Source organism: Triticum aestivum, chromosome 5B (assembly GCF_018294505.1).
Source record: "Triticum aestivum cultivar Chinese Spring chromosome 5B, IWGSC CS RefSeq v2.1, whole genome shotgun sequence".
NCBI classification, from domain to species: Eukaryota; Viridiplantae; Streptophyta; class Magnoliopsida; order Poales; family Poaceae; genus Triticum; species Triticum aestivum.
Window position 1 is genome coordinate 39,162,720 of NC_057807.1, and position 24,356 is coordinate 39,187,075.

The 24,356-nt window shown below is 51.5% G+C and overlaps 1 protein-coding gene and 1 pseudogene across 1 annotated transcript; both read right to left on the reverse strand.

The window, feature by feature from the left end:
* Positions 1 to 5,036: 5,036 nt before the first annotated feature.
* LOC123115569 (wall-associated receptor kinase 5-like) lies at positions 5,037 to 21,227 on the reverse strand (annotated as a pseudogene).
* A 768-nt stretch (positions 21,228 to 21,995) lies between these two features.
* Positions 21,996 to 24,057, reverse strand: LOC123115570 (uncharacterized). Its single transcript, XM_044536700.1, has 2 exons — positions 23,634 to 24,057; positions 21,996 to 22,963 (listed from the first exon to the last, which is right to left on the reverse strand). Exons 1-2 carry the CDS (start codon positions 23,965 to 23,967, stop codon positions 22,857 to 22,859), a joined length of 441 nt encoding a protein of 146 aa, XP_044392635.1. The 5' UTR covers positions 23,968 to 24,057; the 3' UTR covers positions 21,996 to 22,856.
* Positions 24,058 to 24,356: the final 299 nt, after the last annotated feature.

A 24,356-nucleotide genomic window follows, 5' to 3' on the forward strand; every position in this document is an offset into this window, starting at 1 on the left:
TGAGTCAATGTCATCCCCCCGGAATTGTAGGACGCTTCCAAACCAAGAAAATACTCCAACGGCCCAAGGTCCTTGATAGGAAAACTGGCAGCAACGGCGTGAACAAGGCCATCAACCGCGCGTGGAGAAGATCCAGCAATGACAATGTCATCCACATAGACAAGCATATAGATCTGAACATCACGATAGCGGAAGTAAAACAGAGATGTATCTGCTTTGGAGGAGGCAAAGCCCAAAGCGAGAAGACGAGCACTGAGCCGAGCGTACCATGCACGAGGGGCCTGCTTAAGTCCATAGAGTGCACGCTGAAGCTTGCACACATGCGAGGGAAAACGAGCATCCTCGAAACCAGGTGGCTGCTGCATATAGATGTCCTCAGAGAGATACCCATGAAGGAAAGCATTGCTGACATCAATCTGCCGAAGACTCCAGCCGCGCGAAACAGCCAAGGCAAGAACCAAACGAACAGTGGCCGGCTTGACAACCGGACTGAAGGTATCACCATAGTCAATACCAAGCTGTTGTGTGAAACCTCGGGCGACCAAACGAGTTTGTACTTATCAACAGTACCATCCGGACGGTGCTTGGTCTTGAAGATCCATTTGCTCCCGACAACACTGACACCGCGCGGCTTAGGAACAAGAACCCAAGTCTTGTTGTGATGCAAAACAGTGAGTTCATCAATCATCGCGGTATGCCAGGCAGTCTCACGGAGAGCATCACGATGAGAGACGGGCACTGCAAGAAATGCTCGGCGACGGGGATCATAGCAGATAGTCCCGTCAGTAGGAACAAGGGCACGCCGAGTATGATCACGGGTGCGGGTAACCATGGTGTGTGCAGGGGCAGCTGGGGGCGTCGCGGTCGAGGGAGCTGTACTCCCCTCAACAGAGGGCGACGCGAGCTGCGGTGGCGATGACGGAGCTGCATCCTCGAGTACCGGGGCGGGGGACACCGCGTCACCGCGCGGCAAGGAGGCCTCGGAGGAACCGGGCGAGGCGGTCGGGCCCGTGGACGGGCCGGGCGAGCCGGGCGCGGCTGTAGCTGATGGGCCAGCCAGGCCGGGGGAGGCGGCGACTGAGCCTGGCAACACAGGAGCCGAGCCAGGCGACGCGGGAGCCGAGCGGGGAGACGTGCATGGCCCATGCACGTCGATCGCCGAGGAGGGCTGGACATCAGCCACGTGGGGGCGGTGCACGTTGGACGCCGGAGAGGGCGGAGCCGAAGAATCCTGCACAGAAGCAACAGGGCCTGGGACAGGCATGTCAGTAGACAAATAGGACAAGTCGTATTTGCGCATATGGTCACCCGTAGCCGGTTTAGTGGGAGGAAAAGAGAGAACATCATCCAAGGAAGAGACATCGATGTTGACCCCAGGGGTGGCATAGGGAAAAACAGACTCGTCGAAAACCACATCACGGGAGATGTAGATACGTCCCGTGGAACGATCAAGACACTTGTAGCCCTTATGCATCAGACTATAGCCCAACAAAACACACATCGTTGATCGGAAAGCAAGTTTGTCTGCATTATATTTGTGCAAACTAGGCCAGCAGGCGCATCCAAAAGTGCGAAGAAAGTTATAATCTGGGTGCACCTTAAGGAGACAGTAGATGGGTGTATCGAGTTGAAGAACAGGTGTGGGCATGCGATTAATAAGGTAGCGTGCCGTAAGGAATGCCTCATCCCAAAAACGCAATGGGAGAGAAGAATGAGCCAGCAAAGCAAGACCTGTTTCAACCAGGTGACGGTGTTTGCGTTCAGCAATGCCGTTCTGCTGAGACGTGTGTGGGCACGACACACGATGAGAGATGCCAGTGCGTTGGAAATAACGATGCAACCGGTGATACTCACCACCCCAGTCGGACTGAACAGCTAGGATTTTAGTGTGGAGAAGACGCTCAACATGGGCCTGAAAGGCATAAAATACTTGCTCAACGTCAGACTTATGCTTAAGAAGATAAATCCAAGAGAAACGAGAGTAATCGTCAACAAAGCTCACAAAATATTTATAACCTCCGGAAGAAGCAATAGCTGGCCCCCAAACATCCGAATGAATTAACTCAAGAGGCATAGTGGAAACATGATGTGATAATTATAAGGCAATTGACGACTTTTGGCACGCTGACAAGAATCACACACGGAAGTCTGACGTTCAGAAGAACACACTAAATCATTATTCCTAACAACGTGTTGAACAATATTATTCGAGGGATGACCGAGACGCTGGTGCCACTGGGACGGGGTGGTCTTGACGCTGAGGGACGAGGATGACGACGCGCGACCAAACGGTATGGGGTAGAGGCCACCATGACATCTACTGTGAAGAAGGATTTTCTTTGTGGCCGTGTCCTTGACAAGGAAAAAGAAACGGTGAAATTCCAAAAAAACATCATTATCAAGGACGAGACGATAAACTGAGAGAAGATGTTGATGAATGTGTGGTAGACGAAGAATATTGTGCAAACGAAGAGATGAACCGGGTATAGTGGAATGACCAATATGCGAAATAGACAAACCTGCACCATTTGCCACTTGCACTTGATCCTTCCCGCCGTAGCGCTCGTGGAAGTGCAGACGATCAAGATCATTCGTCAGGTGGTCCGTCGCACCGGTGTCCAGGATCCAGTGAGGTGGCTCATGGGAGGAGGATGTGGACGCAGAGTTGGCGGCGCGGTGGTCATGATCATAGCGGCTGCGACAGTCGCCGGCCTCATGACCCCAATTATTGCATATCTGGCACCGGGGACGCCAACGGCGGTTGCGACCACCACCGTTTCCTCCTCCATTGCGGCTATTGCCACCGTTGTTGTTACGACCAGAGGTGTTGCCCTGGTTGTTGCCGTAGCCGCCCGAGCTGGGCGGGAGGGAACCGGCGGCGGGGCGGCCACCGCTCTGGCGGCCAGAATCGACGGCTCGGCCGGAAGTGTCGTTGTAGACCGGCCGAGACGCGGCGTTGGCGGAGGACTGCCAATCCTCGTGCTCGGACTGCTGCTGCTGAAGGGCCTCGTAGTGGAGAACGCTGGAGTAGAACGCGGGAAGCGTGATTGGCACGCCCGTGAAGTTCATGGAGGCGGCGATGGGGTTGAACGCCGAGCCGAGCCCGGTCAGCATATAGTCGATGATCTCATCATCACGAAGAGGAGAGCCGGCGACGGCCATCGAGTCAGCGAGGGCCTTGACCTTCTGCATGTACTCGCCGGCGGGACGATCTCCCTTGCGCAGCGCCTGAATCTGGCGCCGGAGGTTGCGCACGCCGGCGCTGTTCTCGGCGGCGAACATGGTGTGCACGGCCGCCCATGCGGCGGCGGCCGACCTGCAGCCGATGAGCTGCGCGGAGATCTCCACGCTCATCGAACCAAGGAGATGCCCGAGAACCTTCTGATCCAGCGTCCACCATTGCTCGTAGTCGGGGTTGGACACGGTGCGGGCGGCATCGCCGGTGCCTATCGTCACGGTCGGCGCCGGCGCGGTGGCCGAGCCGTCGAGGAAACCGTGGAGGCGCACTCCGGCGAAGTTGGGGAGGGCAAGTGCCCTCCAGAGCATGAAGTTGCTGCGGTCAAGCGAGACCGTGATGGGCGGAAGCACGGGTGTGGGAGCCGTCGCGGTGGGTGGGGCGATGACAGGGGCGATCGGGACGAGCGCGGAGGGAGTGGTGAGCGTGAGCGCGGAGGAGGGAGTCACCGTGGATGCCGGCGCGGTGGACATCGCGGCGGCCGCGAAGAAGCTGCGGCGGCGGCGGTGGCGGCGGCGGTGGGAGGAGAGGCGGCGGCGGCTAGGGTAGGCTCTAATACCAAGTTTGAGAATGGGGTTTAGGGTTTTCCGTAGGGCAAAACCTCTCCACGTCTTTCTATATATATAACAATCAGCATACAATTACATACGTACAACGGTACGTGTACATGACATACAAGACCTATTTTAACACCTTGATCTCATCTCATCATACAACTTGAGCCCTCCATTTTGTTTGAAATACTCATCTTTCTCCTTCTCATGTCTTTTCCTTTGCAATTGCATAGCCAGAAAACATGCCAGGGATATCATCACAACGGCAGAAACACTCAGGCCTGCAAAATCATGCACTTATATTTAGGGTAGTCTTATTGCTATTATAGGAGAATTGAAATTGATATTGGGATGCTTCAACTCATCAACCTTTATGTCGGATAAAACAAAACAAACGAGTGAACTTGCCTATAGCCAGCTGTTCTTGTCGGGTATGCAGAGGTCGACTTCCAAAATTAGTACCATCAGATTTTGTTAGTCCCTTGCATTTACATTTATAGCCTCCCGGAGTGTTGCGACAAATCCCATTCCTGCAAGGATACAACTCTTTGTACTTGGGGTCCTGCTCACGCAGCATGCATTCATCTATATCTGGAGATAAAATTAATAAAACAATTACACACAATCAAATAAGTCAAAACACATATAGAAATTAAACTCTAAATGCAGTGGACTCATATATACGCGTACAAATGTCAGCAACTGATGTGTGCATGGATGAACAATTGTTCCAATCCAATTAAACTCTAAACGCAAGTTGCAGTATAATAAATTAATAATTGATACGTCCAAATCTCGATGTTCCACCTGAACAAGCTTAGCAATATGCAGCTCTGGAAACTATCTGAACTCGGAACTCTTTGCAGCTTGTCACCAAATCAAATAAATAGCAGAGTACATTACTCTTGCGAAGGATTATCAAAGACTGCCATTTCAGACAAGATGAAATACCAGAGCATGGAGACAGTCAAACTAGTATTGGACGTAGACACTTCAAAATGATACCAGTATCTTATAATTACCGGGATAATAATCAGCAACTATTAGCTGAATATATGTTGAAATTTTGCTAGGAAAAAAACTAGTGATCCAAATTGTACCTTTTTGGGTCCAGCCATAGAACTCAACTGCTCCCTCTTGCTACTTTATTGCAGAAAAGGCATAAATACGTTTGAAATTACAAAGTAACATATTCTTTCTAATTAAATCCTTTAGACGGGAATTATCCATAGAAACGATACAAGAAGTTAAACGGCCAGCATCAGTTTGCGCATCTCCAAGCTACTGTCTGTCATCTCATCCAAAGGGAGAACGACTGACGACGGTGATACTCCATAGTTGCTATCAAAGTCGCAACCGTTTTCGCCATTACTGGCTGCCTGTATTTGGTGTCTCCACAGCACCTGCAGGCGCTCTGCTACTTCCTTCCTCGTCGGCGTGTCGTCTCCTTCGTGCTCAGGCAGTGCACGGCGAGGACAGCAAGCTTCTCAACAACCACCATGGCCACAGCATCCGTCTACAATGTCAGAGTCCAGCATTGTACTGTGCTTGCGCTGGAGAAACATAAGGAGAAAATTATGGGTCAAGGATTTCTTTTGATTGGAAGAGTTATCGGCATACAGAGCCCTCTTTCTTGTTAGCAGTTCCAGGAGAATGACACAAAAGCTGTAGACGTCACTCTTGTCGGTGAGAAGGTGGCTGATGAAACTTTCGGGGTCAAGATACCCGAGGGCTACCTGGACGAGCATGATGAACGAGTTTTCGTCCATGGACTTGAGTGCTGACGCTCCAAAATCTGCAACCTTGGCATTGCACTGATTGTCCAGAAGAACGTTGGCAGATTTGACAACCCCGTGCAGGATTGTGCAAGATGTCGATGAGTGCAAGTAAGCAAGAGCTTCTGCTAATTGTGTGGCAATCTTCAGGCAAAGGTCCAGGGAAATTGATGACAGATTGTGTGTGATCAGCAGTGCCGTGAAGAAACTCATATAGTGTCCCATTGGAGACAAACTCGTAGACCAACATTGGAACATCTATGTCCAAGCAACAGCCTAGTAACCTCACTGATGTTCCGGTGGTTAATCTGCGACAAGATTATGATCTCATTTATAAACTCATCCTTGCAATTATCGTTGATCACTTTGGACTTTTTTATGGCGACCTCTCTGTGGCCATCCAAAGTACGCCTGTAGACCATTCCATGGCCGCCACATCCAAGAACCCGATCTTCATTGTAGTTGTCGGTGGCTGTCTTGATCTCTTTTTCAGTGAGTATCACTACCGGAACAGGGCGCTACCCCGACGGCCAAAACAATGCCGACGGTGACCGTCGGCTTCTTCGGAGCTATGCCGACAGCCTGGTTCTGGCCGTCGGCGTATTCTAGCCGTCGGGTTACACAGAGCTAAGCCGACGGCACCCGTCGGCATAGAATGACCGTCGGCCTAGCTGCATGTACGCCGACAGCTGCCGTCGGCTTACAGCGGCCTTCGGCATACCCGTGGGCCCGGCAACCCCCCGGCTAACGTCGTCAGAGCTATGCCGACGGCCGAGACGGGGGCCGTCGGCATAGGTCCGTAGGCCACGTCACCGATCCGGGCTGCACCGTTCAGAGCATATGCCGACGGCTGCCGTCGGCATATCTGCCACGTCAGTGATCCGCGGCACGCCGCCCGCCGCCTAAACCCTGGCCGGATCTATGTCGACGGCTATGCCGTCGGCATAGTTAGATTTTTTTTCGTATATATTTTTTATGCTTTTTTATGTATTATTATATCAACTAACATGTAGCATGTTAAATATAAACATACATATGAATATATGTGTAGTTTGTATTTTTTTCATATATTATGAATATAAATATATAGTTTGTATTTTTTCGAGCACGTTAATAATGTGCAGTCATGTTCTTTTAAATATAGATCCTTATATTTTATTAAAATCAAAAACAGCTATGCCGACAGAAGTTTTGTGGCGGTTGCAAACGCCCGACACCCGTCTCCAGAGTGTGACCCCCTCACGTCCGCGGTGTGCCCCCCTCATGGACGGCACCGCCGCTAGCACCTTGAGGGGGGAAACAGACGCGTCGGGTCTACACGGAGTGGATGTACCTGTGGGTTTGGCCCGGATGTTGCTCACGAGTGTCCCTACGGGCCGACCTGACACAACCGGGTGGAGAGGTCCACTGGTCAAAGCCCGTCCGTGGGAAGTCAAAAGGCTAGATCTTGTGGTCAACCGCTCCAGGGTTAGGCGGGACGGGGGCCCTGGGGTTAGCAATGCCACCGGAGCGTCGTATCGGGCCCTCATACATGCGGGGGGGTGTTGTGGCATGTCCGAAGAGGCGGCACGCGTCTCCGGTGCGTGGCCCCCCTCACGGACGGCGCCGCCGCCGGCACCTGGAGGGGGGAAACGGACGCGTCGGGTCTACACGGAGTGGATGTAGCTGTGGGTTTGGCCCGAATGTTGCTCCCGGATGTCCCTCTGGGCCGAACTGACACAACCGGGTGGAGAGGTCCACTAGTCAAAGCCCGTCCGTGGGAAGTCAAAGGGCTATATCTCGTGGTCAACCGCTCCAGGGTTAGGCGGGACGGGGGCCCTGGGGGGTAGCAATGCCACCGGAGCGTCGTACCGGGCCCTCATACATGCGGGGTGGTGTTGTGGCATGTCCGAAGAGGCAGCACGCGTCTCCGGTGCGTGGCCTCCCTCACGGACGGCGCCGCCGCCGGCACCTGGAGGGGGGAAACGGACGCGTCGGGTCTACACGGAGTGGATGTAGCTGTGGGTTTGGCCCGGATGTTGCTCCCGGGTGTCCCTATGGGCCGAACTGACACAACCGGGTGGAGAGGTCCACTGGTCAAAGCCCGTCTATGCGAAGTCAAAGGGCTAGATCTCGTGGTCAACCGCTCCAGGGTTAGGCGGGACGGGGGCCCTGGGGGTAGCAATGCCACCGGAGCATCGTACCGGGCCCTCATACATGCGGGGTGTTATTGTGGCATGTCCGAAGAGGCGGCACGCGTCTCCGGTGCGTGGCCCCCCTCACGGACGGCGCCGCCGCCGGCACCTGGAGGGGGGAAACGGACGCGTCGGGTCTACACGGAGTGGATGTAGCTGTGGGTTTGGCCCGGATGTTGCTCTCGGGTGTCCCTATGGGCCGAACTGACACAACCGGGTGGAGAGGTCCACTGGTCAAAGCCCGTCCGTGGGAAGTCAAAGGGCTAGATCTCGTGGTCAACCACTTCCAGGGTTAGGCGGGACGGGGGCCCTGGGGGTAGCAATGCCACCGGAGCGTCGTACTGGGCCCTCATACATGCGGGGTGGTGTTGTGGCATGTCCGAAGAGGCGGCACGCGTCTCCGGGGTGTGCCCCCCTCACGGACGGCGCCGCCGCCGGCACCTGGAGGGGGGAAACGGACGGGTTCGGGTCTACACGGAGTGGATGTAGCTGTGGGTTTGGCCCGAATGTTGCTCCCGGGTGTCCCTCTGGGCCGAACTGACACAACCGGGTGGAGAGGTCCACTGGTCAAAGCCCGTCCGTGGGAAGTCAAAGGGCTAGATCTCGTGGTCAACCGCTCCAGGGTTAGGCGGGACGGGGGCCCTGGGGGTAGCAATGCCACCGGAGCGTCGTACCGGGCCCTCATACATGCGGGGTGGTGTTGTGGCATGTCCGAAGAGGTGGCACGTGTCTCTGGTGCGTGGCCCCCCTCACGAACGGCGCCGCCGCTGGCACCTGGAGGGGGGAAAGGGACGCGTCGGGTCTACACGGAGTGGATGTAGCTGTGGGTTTGGCCCGGATGTTGCTCCCGGGTGTCCCTATGGGCCGAACTGACACAACCAGGTGGAGAGGTCCACTGGTCAAAGCCCGTCTGTGCGAAGTCAAAGGGCTAGATCTCGTGGTCAACCGCTCCAGGGTTAGGCGGCACGGGGGCCCTGGGGGTAGCAATGCCACCGGAGCATCGTACCGGGCCCTCATACATGCGGGGTGTTGTTGTGGCATGTCCGAAGAGGCGGCACGCGTCTCCGGTGCGTGGCCCCCCTCACGGACGGCGCCGTCACCGGCACCTGGAGGGGGGAAACGGACGCGTCGGGTCTACACGGAGTGGATGTAGCTGTGGGTTTGGCCCGGATGTTGCTCCCGGGTGTCCCTATGGGCCGAACTGACATAACCGGGTGGAGAGGTCCACTGGTCAAAGCCCGTCTGTGGGAAGTCAAAGGGCTAGATCTCGTGGTCAACCGCTCCAGGGTTAGGCGGGACGAGGGCCCTGGGGGTAGCAATGCCACCGGAGCATCGTACCGAGCCCTCATACATGCGGGGTGGTGTTGTGTCATGTCCGAAGAGGCGGCACGCGTCTCCGGGGTGTGCCCCCCCTCACGGACGGCGCCGCCGCCGGCACCTGGAGGGGCAAACGGATGTGTCGGGTCTACACGGAGTGGATGTAGCTGTGGGTTTGGCCCGGATGTTGCTCCCGGGTGTCCCTATGGGCCAAACTGACACAACCGGGTGGAGAGGTAGTAGACGGATCAGGCACTCGCATAGTTACCGGATCAGGCACTCGGTAACGGTACCCCTCAGTCAGTTGCTCTCCTATGTATCACCTTTCGTGAGACCATAGAAAATATTTATATCATAAAGAAATGTTGCCCCCCTCAATTTATTTCGAAATATTTTAACACAATGTACATTTTTTATTAGTACAATTTAGCAAATATTTATATCATAAAGAAATGTTGCTGACCATAGAAAAAATCCGGTTCAGAAAAAAATACGTGATATTTTAGAAAATTGTTGTACAATATAAAAAAAGATCATGTAGTTAAAAATAATGTTTCAAACCATTAAAGAAAATGTATGGTACATTTCAAATAATGTTCATGCATGTCAAAAATATGTATACCATGTATCATTTTTAATATAATTATATATCATGTATCATTCAAAAAAACTATATGCCAACGGCTAAGCCGTCGGCTTAGGTGCCACGTGGCGACCTCAGCTATGCCGACGGCTTAGCCGTCGGCATAGAAATCCCTTATCCACTCGCCTATGTGACCCCAAGCTGGCCACTAGTTCTTTCTACCCCGACCCCGACCAGCGCGCCGCCGCCACACCCCCCTCCCCCGGCATGTGCCGCCGCCGCACCCCCCACCCCGACCTGCCACCGCCGCCGCACGCCCCTCCCCTGCCGCCGCACCTCCCACTCCAGCACGCCCCCTGCCTTCGCCGCACCTCCCACTCCCCTGCACACCCCCTCCCCCTGCCACCGCCGCACCTCTCCCACTCCAGCCGCGTCACCGCCCCCGCCTCCACACCCGCCGTCGCCGCCGTCTCCACCCGCCATCGCTGCCCCGGCCTTCTCCCGACCCTGCCGCTGCCCCGGCCTCTCCCCCGACCGCGTGCTGCCCCGGCCTCCCCTGACCCCGCGGCTGCTGCAGCCGGTCACGGCTCCAGCCGGCCCCGTCCCTCCCGTCCCCGACCGCCCCTGCCTCACCACCCTCTCCACCGCCGCGCCCCCTGCCACGCCCCTCTCGGTGAGATACTTTTTTTCTTCATTTTTTCATTTTTTTTGCTACTGTTGCATGGATGAATGAATGCATGGATGGATGTTGGATGTTAGATGGATGTTAGATGTTAGATGTTGGATGTTGGATGTTGGATGTTGGATGTTAGATCTTGTCATTTGGATGTTAGATGGATGTTGGATGTTAGATGTTGGATGTTGGATGTTAGATTTTTATCATGATGATCTTGTCATTTGAGATGTGCTCCAAAATTGGTATAAGATGAGTGGTTATTTTTATGATGATGATCTTGTCGAAAAAATTGAACCGGAAAAAATTGGACACTTGACAAAATATGATTTTTTTCGTAGTTTTAAGTGTCAATGCTTAATGTTAAGTAGCTATGTTAGATGTGCTGCAAAATTATGATACGATGAGTGGTTATTTAATCATGATGATCTTGCTAAAAAAATTGAAGGACAAAATTTGACACTTGACGAAACATGAATTTTTTCATAGTTAAAAGTATCAATGCTTAATGTGATGTGATGACCTAAATTTTTTTCACTCGGTGTAATTAACAGGATTTGTGGTGTTCCATCTTCATGGAGTCATCGTCGACGTTGGAGGTGTTGGTCCCTCTCCTTTGATCGACTACATCGGAGGGTGAGCAACAATTCCATGACCTCGTCCACTTTTTTTCCATGTCAGTAGATTAAATTTTCACATCAAGTCACGTAACCTAGGTCTCCCGTCCGAAAGGGTTGCATCGATAAATATGCATTCAATTGCATATTTATCACCGCAGCTTTTTCGAATTGTCCAGCGCTTTCCACGGACAGCCCGAGGATGTGTAGATTGGGTACGTTGTTCATGCTCTACCCCGTTCCGAGACAGGATTTTGGCGGCGCCTCCCTGTTGTTCTTCGGATGCACATTCTCTCGGCATTTTGCCGAGACGTGTATTTGGAGAACAGCGGGGAGGTGCTGCTGAAATTTTCTCTCGGAATAGGGTAGAGCATGGACCGTACTCAATCTACACATTCTCGGGTGGGATTAGGACCCATCTTTACCTATTAGAGATGTAGGTGGATTACTCGTCAACCTTGTAAAAAATAAAATATTGATGTGGGTAATTTAAATGAATCCTTAATTTTCTTGTGTGGCTTCCAATAAAGCAGAGATGGCAGATAATCAGTGGATGTATAGTGGGTTTTTCCGTCGGAATCAAGTAACAACAGAGTGGGTCGAGAAAACTGATGTGTTTTTGAAAGAGATATTCCGTAGTCCAATGAGGATGGTGCCAGAATGCCCGTGTGCCAAATGTAAGAGACGTATCCGCAGAGATAAGAGTGAGATGACTAAGCACCTTCGCACGAATGGATTTATGCCCAACTTTAATATGCCGATAAACTTTGCCCAGCGGGACCGTGGTAGAGAGGATGTGATACGACAACGCGTCGCTGGTTATGAGGACGATGGGGTTAGAGACATGCTAGATGATGTCTTTGCTGCACAGCCGACACCTCCGTCACATTCAGCGAATGAACCGGAGGAGCCGGAGGAAACAACAAAGGCCTTCCTGGAAATCTTGGCCTCGTCAAAGAAACCTCTCTATGAGGGTGCCAAGCTGTCTCTGCTGGATGCCATCTCGCAACTGATGGCAGTCAAGGCTGAGTACGGCTGTAGCCGAGGTTGCTTCGAAGCATTTCTGGGAGTATGGGCTAACAGCCTGCCTGAGGGCCATGAACTGCCGAAAACCATGTACGGTACGAAGAAAATCATGAAGGCGCTCTCCATGGACTATGAGAAAATACATGTTTGTCCAAAGAATTGCCTTTTGTTTAGGCATGAGTATGCGGATGACAACTATTGTAGGAAGTGCGGTTCCTCTCGGTATATTGAGGTGGTCGATAAGCATGGTCAGAAGCAGCATCTAAAAATCCCTGTGAAGGTTCTTCGGTATCTTGATTTTATAAAAAGACTGCAGCGCCTTTTCATCACCGAGGAGTCTGCCAAAATGATGAAGTGGCACAAGGAAGGGAAAAGGTACAATCCAAAAAAAATTGTACATCCATCAGAAGGTGAAGCATGGAAGTCATTTGATATAGAGTACCCGGAGGAAGCAGCCGAGGCTGGGAATGTCAGAATTGCTATAACAGGTGATGGGTTCAATCCATATGGTATGTCGTCTAATCCATACAGCTGCTGGCTCGTATTTGTTATTCCGCTCAATCTCCCTCCCGGCGCCATAATGCAACGCAAGACCATGTTCCTGTCGCTTATAATTTCGGGGCTTGAATATCCGGGGAAGAATTTGAGTGTGTTTATGCAGCCGTTGGTGGATGATTTGCACCATTCTTGGTACTTCCCGAGGTTGACATACGATCGGCATCTGCAGAAAAATTTCTTGATGAAAGTTTGGCTACAGTATTGCATGCATGACTTTTCCGGCTATGCCCTGTTCTGCGGATGGTGTACAAGTGGAAAGATGCCTTGCCCAGTGTGCATGCAGGCCTTGATTTTCATTTGGCTGAAGAAGGGTGGCAAGTATGTTGCCTTTGACCTGCATCGACAGTTCCTCCCTCCAGACCATCCTGATAGGGAAGACAAGAAGAACTTCACAAAAGGCAAAGTTGTCCATGAAGTAAATGAGATTCCAACGTTTTTTGGTGCAGATGTGCTTGCTCAGCTGAAAGCTCTTAAGCCTGCCGGTGAAGGGAAAGGCAAAGGGAAAGGCAAAGTCAAAGCCACAGGCGAAGACGAGGGCAAAGGAAAAGGTAAAGGGAAAAAATGTTATGAAGGATATGGTGAGACGCACAACTGGACTCACATTACCGCCTTCACGCAGCTTCCCTATTTTAAGGACCTCAAACTTCCATACAACATCGACGTGATGCACACCGAAAAGAATGTCGCAGAGTCCCTTTTTCGCATGATCCTCAACATTCCTGATAAGACAAAGGATAATGTTAATGCTAGAGTCGATCAACAGAATATTTGTGATAGACCACGTCTTCACATGCAGCCTCCCACAGGCAGTCGAAAATCTTGGTTCAAGCCAGATGCTGACTTCGTACTTAAAAAGGATCATAAGATGGAGGCATTCAAGTGGCTGAAACACGTCGTGAAGTTCACCGATGGTTATGCGTCGAATATAAGTAAGGGGGTCAATCTTTCAACGGGCAGAGTGACCGGGCTCAAGAGTCATGACTATCATGTATGGATTGAGCGGATTATGCCGGTGATGGTTCGGGGCTATGTTCCCGAGCGTGTCTGGCGTGTGCTTGCGGAGTTAAGCCATTTCTTCCGCACGCTTTGTGCTAAAGAAGTATGTCCTGAGAAGATAAAAGAAATGCATAAGAAGGCGCCGGAGTTGATATGCAAGCTAGAGAAGATCTTCCCGCCAGGCTTCTTTACTCCGATGACACATCTCATTTTGCACCTCGCGAACGAGGTATTGTTGGGGGGCCCTGTGCAGAATCGTTGGCAGTATGGCCCTGAGAGACAGAACAAGCATCTGAGACAGAAATGTGGAAACAAAGCTAAGATTGAAGCTTCCATAGCTGAGGCAGTTATCCTAGAGGAGGTGGCAGACCTCAGGACAGCCTACTATCCGGACCATGTTCCCACGTTGCACAATAAGGTGTCTCGATACAATACAGAAGAACCCAAGTATAAACCCAAGTTGCCTCTATTCATCGGGCAAGGTGGCAGGGCTGGATGCTCGACATCTTATGACATGCCACGAGATGAGTGGGAGGATGTCATGTTCTATATCTTGCACAACATCAAGGAAGTTGAGGATGAGTGGATGAGGTAATACCTTTGCACCATTCTTTTAGTCAATTCGTTATGTTCACTTTGCCTAGTTCTTATACCGCTTTTCTTATTGTAGTCGATTCGTTGAGGAAGAGTGGACGGGAATGCTGCCTCCTACTGAAGCGGAGGCACTTGCTCTTCTCCGAAAGGGTGCTGATGGAAGGAAAAATTTCGTTGCGTGGTTCATGGAGAAAGTAATTTTTCACACTTCCCTATTACCCATTTCACACTTCCAATTAAACTCATGCACCCTATAATTTCAATTAAACTTGTAGGGAAATGATCCGAACGAATCAATGGATGAAGAATTGAGATGGGTTTCCATGGGTTTTGACCCTACCGTCATGACATGCCAAAAGTATGATGTGAATGGGTATCGCTTCCATACAGAGGAGCACCAGAACAGTCGGCCTGATCCCAAAACCATAAATACCGGAGTCTTCACCGAAGGAGATAATAAAGTAGATTACTACGGAAGGGTAGGAAAAATATACGAGCTTACATTCAAACGTGGCCGTAAACACCTAAGTCTCACTGTGTTCAAATGCCGATGGTTCGACCCCAAAAAGGGTCTGAGACATACGCCTTCTGTTGGTTTAGTTGAAGTTAAACCATCAACCGTCTATGCCGGAGCTGATCTCTTTATCGCCGCTACCCAGGCCACACAAGTATATTATCTGCCTTACCCATGCCAGAAAGAGTACCTAAAGGGTTGGGAAGTTGTGTTCAAGGTGTCGCCACATGGTAAGCTACCGGACCCGAACGATGATGATTACTACAACATAAACCCCATGACATACGAGGGAGTGTTCTTTCAAGAGGAACATGATGACGTGGTCCGAAACAAGGAGGATGATGACTTGGGTTATGTTGACCTGGACCCAAACGACGACGGCGCACGGATTGATGGTGAGGCAGTTGTGAATCAAAGAGACATAATTATGCTTGAAAAGTTAAATGAAGACGCTGACGCTGACGATGAGGAAGAGCCTCCACCTCCGTCAGACAACGAAGAAGATATGCGGGATAGTGATGATGAGACCGGTCGACAAGTAGATTACAATAGTGATGATTCATATGGGTTCTAGAAAATGTATGTTCTTTTAATGATCATTACAATAGTATGCTTAATGTGCTCTTCTGTTATTAATGTTCCTGTATGCTTGTTTTTTTATATCCTTACTAATTGTTTATTCTCTTCTCAATGCAGGTTTGCTAATCATGGGCAAGTCCAGCGGTGCCAGTTTCCTCAGTAAACTCAAAGGAGGACTTACTCGGAGTGGACGAGCCCACAAGGTTCCCTCCCGACTACACGACGATGGCACCTCACAGGGAGGTGGAGGGGTCGGGGGAGGAGACCCTAGAGGAGGAGGAGGAGGGAGGGGGAGAGGCAACCGGGCCAAAAAATTCTGGGCCGTGTCCGAAATAGGAGGGTCTTCTTTGATGCCCTCCTATGCTGAGGCAGCTTCTGAGTCTGAGGAGGAGGAGTATGTTCCTGATGGCGAGGAGGAGGAAGCCGAGGAGGAGGGCGAGGAGGAGGGCAAGGAGGGTGAGGAGGAGGGCGAGGAGGGTGGAGGGGAGTTGACCCCGAGTTGTGGGGTGACTTGCCACCGGGTGCTCCGCAGGGGTGGCTGCGTGGTAATGCCGGAGTACCTCCACCACCTTCTATCGAGGCGCACAAGTGGCTCATTGAACCTGTGGGGACAGAGTAAGTGCATCTCAATCATATTTTCAACACATGACAACATTTTCTTATTGTACACATGGCAATCCTTTGATTCTTTTGCAGTAACTGGATCCTTCGTGGAGGGGGCCGTAAACCGAACGGCCTTATCACTGTCCTGTTGAAGGAGTTTTGGCCTGGCCTATTCTGCCCGCGGCCAGATAGGGACCCGCAGCTGCGTGTTTTGGCCACTAGCTGGGCCCACTACGAGGCTTGCAGAAACGCGGAGTACGGGACGGCCGCTAAGGCCGTGATCACCAAATTTTGGGTAAGTTCTATGCTGAATCACTTGTCTTTAGTTTCGTTCATAGTTTATCATTGAGTCACTCAACTCATGCCTTGTTTGCTTCTGGTTTATGCATGATTGCAGCAACTCTATAGAGTTCTTGACGAGCAGAAGGCCAGAGCCGACGTGGTCTTACTTGTGGCTGCGAAGAAGAAAGCTCGTCAGTTGCAGTACGAGGTGCGTTGGGTTGCCGTCTCGTAGTACTACCACATCTACCTGCTCCAAAAGATGACCAAAACTCAAGCACAGAAGCAAAAACTTACCATGAGCAGGGAGCAATTCATGATGGTATAACTATTACTAACTTTTCATTGTTTCAAGCAGTCAACTATATGTTTCGTGCTCACATGTCATGCTTCCAAAATTTGCATAGGTTGTTCCTCGTTGGTGCTATGGAAGGCATGACGGATGGGCGAGTTTGGTGGATAGGTTGGTCGGTGACGATGCAGAGTTTGCTGCCAAGAGCATCAAGGCCCGGGCTAACCGTGGAAAAGACGGGACACACGGCCAAGGAAACAGGAACCACTGAGGCTTCAAGGCCATGAAGGTATATCTATATGCATGATGCATTTTTGTTCTTCTTTACCGTCATGTTCTTATGTATGGCTAACTTCTGTTTGACGTTGCAGGAGGACAAGTTGCAGAGGCCGCTCTCAGACATGGAGTCGTGGAAGCTGGCCCGCGAGCGGCATGATCGCAAGGAGGGCGAGAGCCAGTACTACGGCAACACCGAGCAGCACCTGGAGTCTTACACTCAGAACTATCAGAAGTTGCATCCGGATGTTCCCGTTCCTGAGGTCGCCCAGTCTCAGATCGACGACACGGCGGTGGTGGCCATCCAGGGTAAGTCCCATGGCCGGTATCCGTGTTTCGATGGCTTGATCACTCCGTCGATCTCATACACACGGCTTCGAGCTACCAACCCGAGCCCGTTAGAGAGTACGGGGCGTTCGCAGCCTCCCTTAGTCCGCCAGCGTGCTGTAAGTACTTCCCCTTATCAGGCCTTTCAGGCCTTTCTCAAATTTGTAGCACTACCCACTTAGAAACAACCTCAAATTTGTAGGCATATCAGGCCTTTCTCGAGCATAGGCATATTGAGGTGAGGGAGTACTTGCAACGAGTGAAGGCAAACGATGATTACAGCCGTCAAGTGATGGCGGTTAGTTTTTCCCTCTTAAAACCAAGCTCAAATTTGCACTTTCATTCCTTCTGACTTTCTAGTTTGTTTGTTTAACTAACATCCAGGCTATGTTGGCGTCTTGGACTAACCGCACGGAGCCACCATAAGTTGGACCCCCACCACCACCTGCGGGAGACGCCCCACACATTCCCACGTTCGAGGAATGGCTGGCACTAGGCGGTGATACTCCGGTTAGTACATTTGCCTAACTACTGACAAACTAGTTGTCGTTCATTCAACACTATCATGTCATATTTATCGTTAGAATCTTCTCTCAAACATGTAGGGGACTGGTGGCTCGACTCCTGCTCCGTCGACCCCAGTCACTCCGATCTGGCAGAGTGATGGTGGTCGCGGTGGCGGTTTTGGCGGAGGTGGACTTGGCGATGGCGGTTTTGGCGGAGGTGGACTCAGTGGTGGTGGTGGTTTTGGCGGAGGTGGACTCTGTGGTGGTGGTGGTGGTTTTGGCGGAGGTGGACTCGGTGGTGGTGGTGGTTTTGGTGGAGGTGGACTCGGTGGTGCTTGATGTCGATGATGATTCCGTGTGTGCGGCCGTTGTGCCATGCCTTTCATGTTTCAACTTTTATGATGTTTCATGTCTTGCACTACTTTTATGTTTGTGAATTTTCGTCGGCGATGATCTTTAGATGATGAACTTGACTATGTTTAAATGATGATGATGAACTGTCATATTTCATATTATTCTGCTTTGAATTGCCGTCAAATGAAGTGAAAGAGAAAACAGGGGGAAAAACTATGCCTACGGCAAAGCCGTCGGCATATCTTTGCTCAGGAGCCACCAGGAGGCGCCACGTGGCAGGTTATGCCTACGGCAAAGCCGTCGGCATAGATTTACATCTATGTCGACGGCTTTGCCGTAGGCATAGCCCTGCCGCTCGGCCAACCCAGGGGACGACACGTGGCAAGGTATGCCGATGGCTTGACCCTGGGCCGTAGGCATAGTCCGCGAGTCCGGTAGTGTATGCGAACAGTATCGACCTGCCTTGATCTCATCTCATCATATAACCTGAGCCCTCCATTTTGTTTGAAATATTCATCATTCTCCTTCTTGTGCCTTTTCCTTTGTAATTGCATAGCCAAAAGGCATGCCAACGATATCATCACAGCGGCGGAAACACTTAGGCCTGCAAAATCATGTACTTCTATTAAGTTAATTTTGTCGTGGTCATAAGGGGCTACGAGTTATTTAAGCACATGAAATTGAGATGCTCCAACTCATCGAATTTAATAGAAATATATCAATCTTTTGCCAGATAAAACAAAACAAACGACAATGAACTTGCCTATAGCCATCTGTTCGTCTCGAGTATGAAGAGGTCGACATCCAAAATTTGTACCATCAGAATTTGTTCCTCCCTTGCATTTACAGTTATAGCCATCCTAAATGTTGTGACAGATACCATTCCTGCAAGGATACAACTCTTTGTACTTGGGGTTCTGCTCACGCAGCATGCATTCATCTATATCTGAAGATGGCATCAAGAAAACCATTAAACATCAGATAAGTCAAACTGCTTGCTATATATGAACCACAAGTATTCCATCAGTAGTTACCTTGACAGCCATTGTTGATGTAGGCGTTGCCCTCATAACCCAGGGAGCACTTGCTATTCATGCTGACACATGCGTTTCTTGGCTCCAGGCACGATCCGTTCCTGACTGCCCAGTTCGCGATGAAAGGTGCGCCGCTCTTTGCCCTCTCAGTGACGAACCCAAGTTGGCCAATGAGGTCACTGCGCCTGAAGCTGTACCACCCTACCTCAGCAACCATGGCACAGAAGCATGGGTTGAATTCCCATACGCTGCTACTGTTAATTGGGAATGTCACATTCAAGGCGGTGAGGTTGGTTGGGATGGATGCCTCGCAATAGCCTGTCCCGGTGCATGGTGATCCGTCGTCTGATGCACCGCTGAAGCCTTCGCAGTAGGAGTAGCAACCGGCGAGGTACTGCATCATGTCCTCATGGGTACCGCCAACGAGCCCAAGGGTGTTGCAGCCAATGACCGTGAAGCGGTTGCGCCCTGGGGATGGGAGGAATGGAGTGTCGCGCAGGCCGCAGGCTGAACAGCACAGTGGTGGTTGCCGAAAAAGGGTTCCTCGCTTTGTATACAAAGCAACCAACCGAACCATACAGGGATAGGTGCTGGGGCGGAAGCAGCACAGTCACGCCCAAAAGAAACGACAGAGAAAGAGCAAAAGAAACAAATGCCGACAACGGCGGATCAACAAAAACGAAGAAGTCTCGCGATCACTGCGCCCACCGGGCTCTTCCACTAGGCTCCAAGACTCCGAAGCGCCGGCACCCATCAACACCTTCAAGAAGGATCGCGACGATGACGAGGCTGCTGCCAAGGGTTCCCCCGGTACACGACGAGGCGAGAAGAAGGGTAGCCCCCGACGCCCTCCCGGAAGGTCAGGTGGCACCTACAGGCGCCACCGCGCTGGAGTCGGCCACGCCGACAGGGGTTTCCCCGATCCCAACCCGCACCTCGGGCGCTCCGAATCCAGCCACCAAACCAACCACCACCCTGCGCCAACACGGTCATGAGGCCTCCACGCCGTCTCACCACGGCACCGCAAGGTGAGGACAGCGCGGCGAAGAATCAGAGCCGGGACTAGTGCATCAGCACCATCGGCACGCGGGAGGGCCCCACCTCCACCGTCAGCGACGGTAGCCATCCGGACGCAATAGCAGGAGCACACCAGGCCCGTAGGCCACAGGCCCGGCCGAGCCCTCGTGGGCCCGTAAAGCTCCCGCCTTCGCGCTGCTGCCGGCACGCCGTCGGCGCCGACGCCCCATGTCCGAGCCACTCCTCCTCCTTACCACGCCGCAGACAACGAGACCACGCCGGGGGGGCGGCCCGCTAGGGCCCAGATCTGGGCCGAGGGCGCGTCGACGGCCACCCAGCACCACCACGCCCCCCCGCCGTCAAGGAGCGGCGCCGTCACCACGCCTGCCGCCGGACCGCAGCCAAGCCAGGCTGCACCGTTGCTGCCTCCCTGCCCCGGGAAGGGAGCACACGCGCGCGGGGACGAGAAGGCCCGCCGCCGCCGGCACCACCCGGGCCAGCGCCGGGGCGCCCGCCGGGGGCGCCCGCCGGCGGCGGCGGGGGGAGACGGGGGAGGAGGGGACCCGCGGGAGAGGAGCGCGAGCTCCGCCCCGGCCACCTCCCGGGGAGGCGGCGCGAGGCGGACCTGGACGGGGAAGGGGGAGGGCGGAAGGGGGGCGTGAGGCCGGCGGCGGCGGGAGGGCCGGCGGCGGCGGGAAGGGGGGAGGGGAAACCCTAGCGCCCGCCTAGTCGCGGGCGCACAGTGGTGGTTGCCGATTCGACACTTGATGTAAAGCAGATGTAGCTGACCGGGATGAGCACCTGTATCTCTCCATGCTCCAGCGAGATGCCGGCGACGTTGATAGCCAAGTCGCCCGGGCCCCCTACCATCGGCTGTAGCTGGTGAGAGGTGTTTTTGTAGTCTGAGGTTGAAGAAGCTGTTGAGGCTGCGCATTGAGCGCCGATGCCAAAAGGGTAAGGGATCGCCACATCGCTGCATTTCTCGGGGCAGCCTGGCAGCGCCAGCGACACGGCGCCACCCACAGCGGGTGCCAATCCCATCTCCAAGAAGAAGACAATTAGTTTCAGGAAGGATACTAGGACCAGTGTTGATGCTTATTGCTGCGAGGTTGAATGCATGGCTAGCTTGCTTGATTTGGCGAGGTTGTGTAGGGCGGTCGATCACCCAAGCTTTTATCTTGTTAGAAGCAATTTGATTTGGCACATGATGCAGCTGGCTCCTATAAAAGAAAATACAATGCCAATACAAGTTGAAGTATAATGATTGATATACCCAACCTTTTTTTCCTCTTTTTGTTTTGAAACGAGCTGATGTATGCCTGCCAAAACTATTAACTAGCCAGGTAGTAGGTGGTGGTTTGTCCTAGTCAACTATTAATCCCACCCAGTGTGAAGTCTACTTTTGCCAAATTACTGATTCTGTGCATATCTGTTTGCACATATATTCATCTCCTATCATGGACGCCGGTGTAGCTCGCGTTGCAGACCAAGTAAGAAACGCCAAGCCCCTATAGCGTTTCTATCCGATATTGAAAAGCCATCGCCTTGGCGTTTCATATGTGGCAGTACGTGGAAATGCAGCGGTCTGAACGTGGCAGTAGTACTGTACACACCGATCAGTGTAGACTACCATTACTCTACTTTCTAGCCTGGCCAGCCTCGTGAATCATACAAGGAATCAGATAGCTAGCTAGAGCTATTTATTCCTATATTGTACTGATGATTGAAAGCAAGCTAGCTGCAGGAGCTAGTACAGAAGAGTCCAACGCCCACATTGGATGGCGAGAGAAGAGAAATACTCTTATCTGTCACTCATTGTCATGACAGAGATGTGTGCATGGATACGGCGCCGCATGCAAGAGTCCATCGGGTCCATTTCATACAGCACAAGAAAAGTACTCGTACGTGACATAGCTAGCTACTCCCTCCGTTCCAAAATATAGCGCGCCCACGCTTTTCGAGGTTCAACTTTGACCATAAATTTAACCCACGAGACCGACTGCGGCGGGATCAAAAATTATATAATTAAAAAAAAAATTTGAATACGAATTCATTGGTATAATTTTTTCGCCCGCCGCAGTCGGTCTTGTTGATTAAATTAATGGTCAAAGTTGAAGCACGGAAACCGAGGACGCGCTATATTTTGGAACGGAGGGAGTACCAGATTTTTAGTCGCTGATATCATCACTCTCACTGGCTGGCTCGCTGCATCTGGACGTGCTCCGGAGACAATTGCAGTCCGCGCTAAAGCCAATGGCGTTTGCATGTAGGACATGCTCCTCCCGATCGAGCTGTGGAGTACTACCACATATGAAACGTTAAAGCCAATGGCGTTTACATGTAGGACAGAAACGCCAAAGGGGTTGGCGTTTCCATGTGGAGATGCAACGCTAGATACCTCGACGTTTATATTTGGAGCTGCAACGCAAGATAGCTCGGCGTTTCTATAATCTATATGAAGCAGAAACGCCACGGTCTGTGGCGTTGCTAAAATGGTCAGATCATGAAATACTTTCATGTCGAGTTCAGTTTGTGACAAAGTTTGCTGAAAGTGTCAGAATAGTGATTTCGGCCCCTATTACCTACCTATAGAGAATAGCATTGGTTGCATAGCTCTACACGGTATGACCTACTTTCATTGTTCTCAAATCTTCAATGCGAATTTCTTATGCAGCTACAGTAATTATTGAAAGCTACCACAAAAAAAATATTATATAATCTCTATCAATGTGAGAATTTATAGGCCCTTGTTCATATTTTTTTGTGGGGAAATATAAATTAGACACCTTTACCAGTTCAATCCTCAGGGATTGTGATCAAAATTAAATCCTACCAATTCAACTCCTATTAGTTTATTTCAGGACCTTTCAATACCTGTTTGTACCTAGATGTGACGGCCTGCAGCCAGGCTGATGGTCGCGTGAATATTTCACCTATAATCGGACAGACATTATGCATGTAAGCAGTCCATTTTCAGGCCAGGAAGCGCTTCACAATCCAACCTCCAGGTATCATCACTTCAGCACATGGATCATTGTTTCTTAGTGCCACAATAATATAGAATAATGCCTGTGATATAACTGTAAATAAGACGAAAGATTGATCAGTAAAAATATTTTTCAGATTCCAGCCAAGTTATGGACTTCAAATTGTGCTGGCTAAGCTTATTTGACTTTACAGGTTGACCGACTAGCGATTCCATCTACTTTGCTGTTGCAGAAGAAAGTTCCAAACTAAAGTTTCTACTCAAGCATCTGGCAGGAATTCGCATGTGGGACGATAAGGTAATTAAGAGTTATACTTTAAACAGTAAATGGATAAACCTATGAACTGGTGAAAGCTCTATAAACAAACCTATGTTGCCTTTTTTCCTAATTCAGAGAAACTTCCAATCAATACGCATAAGCAAGCTAATCAAAAATCTGTTCAGTTTGATTTTTGACTTTGGATACTAAATTAATACAAACTGATGAATATTTTTCCAGATCATAAGAAACTCATATCATACGGGAGTAGTATTTTCTTTCAATTTCAAAGACTTACCGATAAAAAAAATTAGGCAAAGTAGCGTACGTTAGCTTCTTACTATACATTTCAATTTCTAACTTTGAACACTACAGAAAAAACAGCATTCAGGCAAGTCTCCCAGTTAACCTAGATTCACCTAGGTTCTTATAGGAAGTTGAAGATGCAGCACCTAGATTCTAATCCAATGCGAGCATCATGAACAAGTGGGGAGATAAACTTTACCGGGATGCGCTAATGGGAGGAGCTCCGACCACATCATCCCACGCGGCCGACTGAACAGTGCGCCGTGGATCTCTTCTCGCACCTCCCCTTCGCCGATCCAAACGCCAGACAACGACGCCATTTTTGCCAGCGCAAAGGCCCCAGAACGCATGGGTCCTCCGCGCCTAAGGCGGAGCCGGCCGCCGCGTCGAACATATGAGGCGCCCAAATTCAGCAGCGGCGTCTCCGAGGAGCCGCCGCGCTCGCTCGCTCTTCGAGCGGGGCCCTCGCCCCTCCGGTCTCTTGCCTCGGCGGCAGCAAGTATGTATCCCCTTAACGGCGGCGCCTCGCGCATCCGCCGACGACCGGAGACTCCGGCGCAGGCCAGAAGATAGCGAGGACCCCCTCAAAGCGTATTTTGACTTAGACGCCAGAGACTCCGGCGCAGAGGATAGAAGTACGCGCAGGTGGTTGTCTACCCAATGGAAGATGGAGTATCTTGTGTTGGGTATGTGGTCGAAGGTGGGCAGTTCTAATTTCCTTCTCCGACATCGTCGTCATGCGGGGGTGTCAGTTCTGAAGTTTGATGGCGTGTCCGGGGACATATGTTGCCCTGGTCTGATTCTTTCAACGGTTATGGTTTTGCTTTTGGCTAACTACTTTGGAGGTCTGTAAAGCTGCTGATCAGCGATGGAGCTGCGTCGAGCTCGGACAAAGAGGTGATCTGTCTTTTTACCTTTTGGT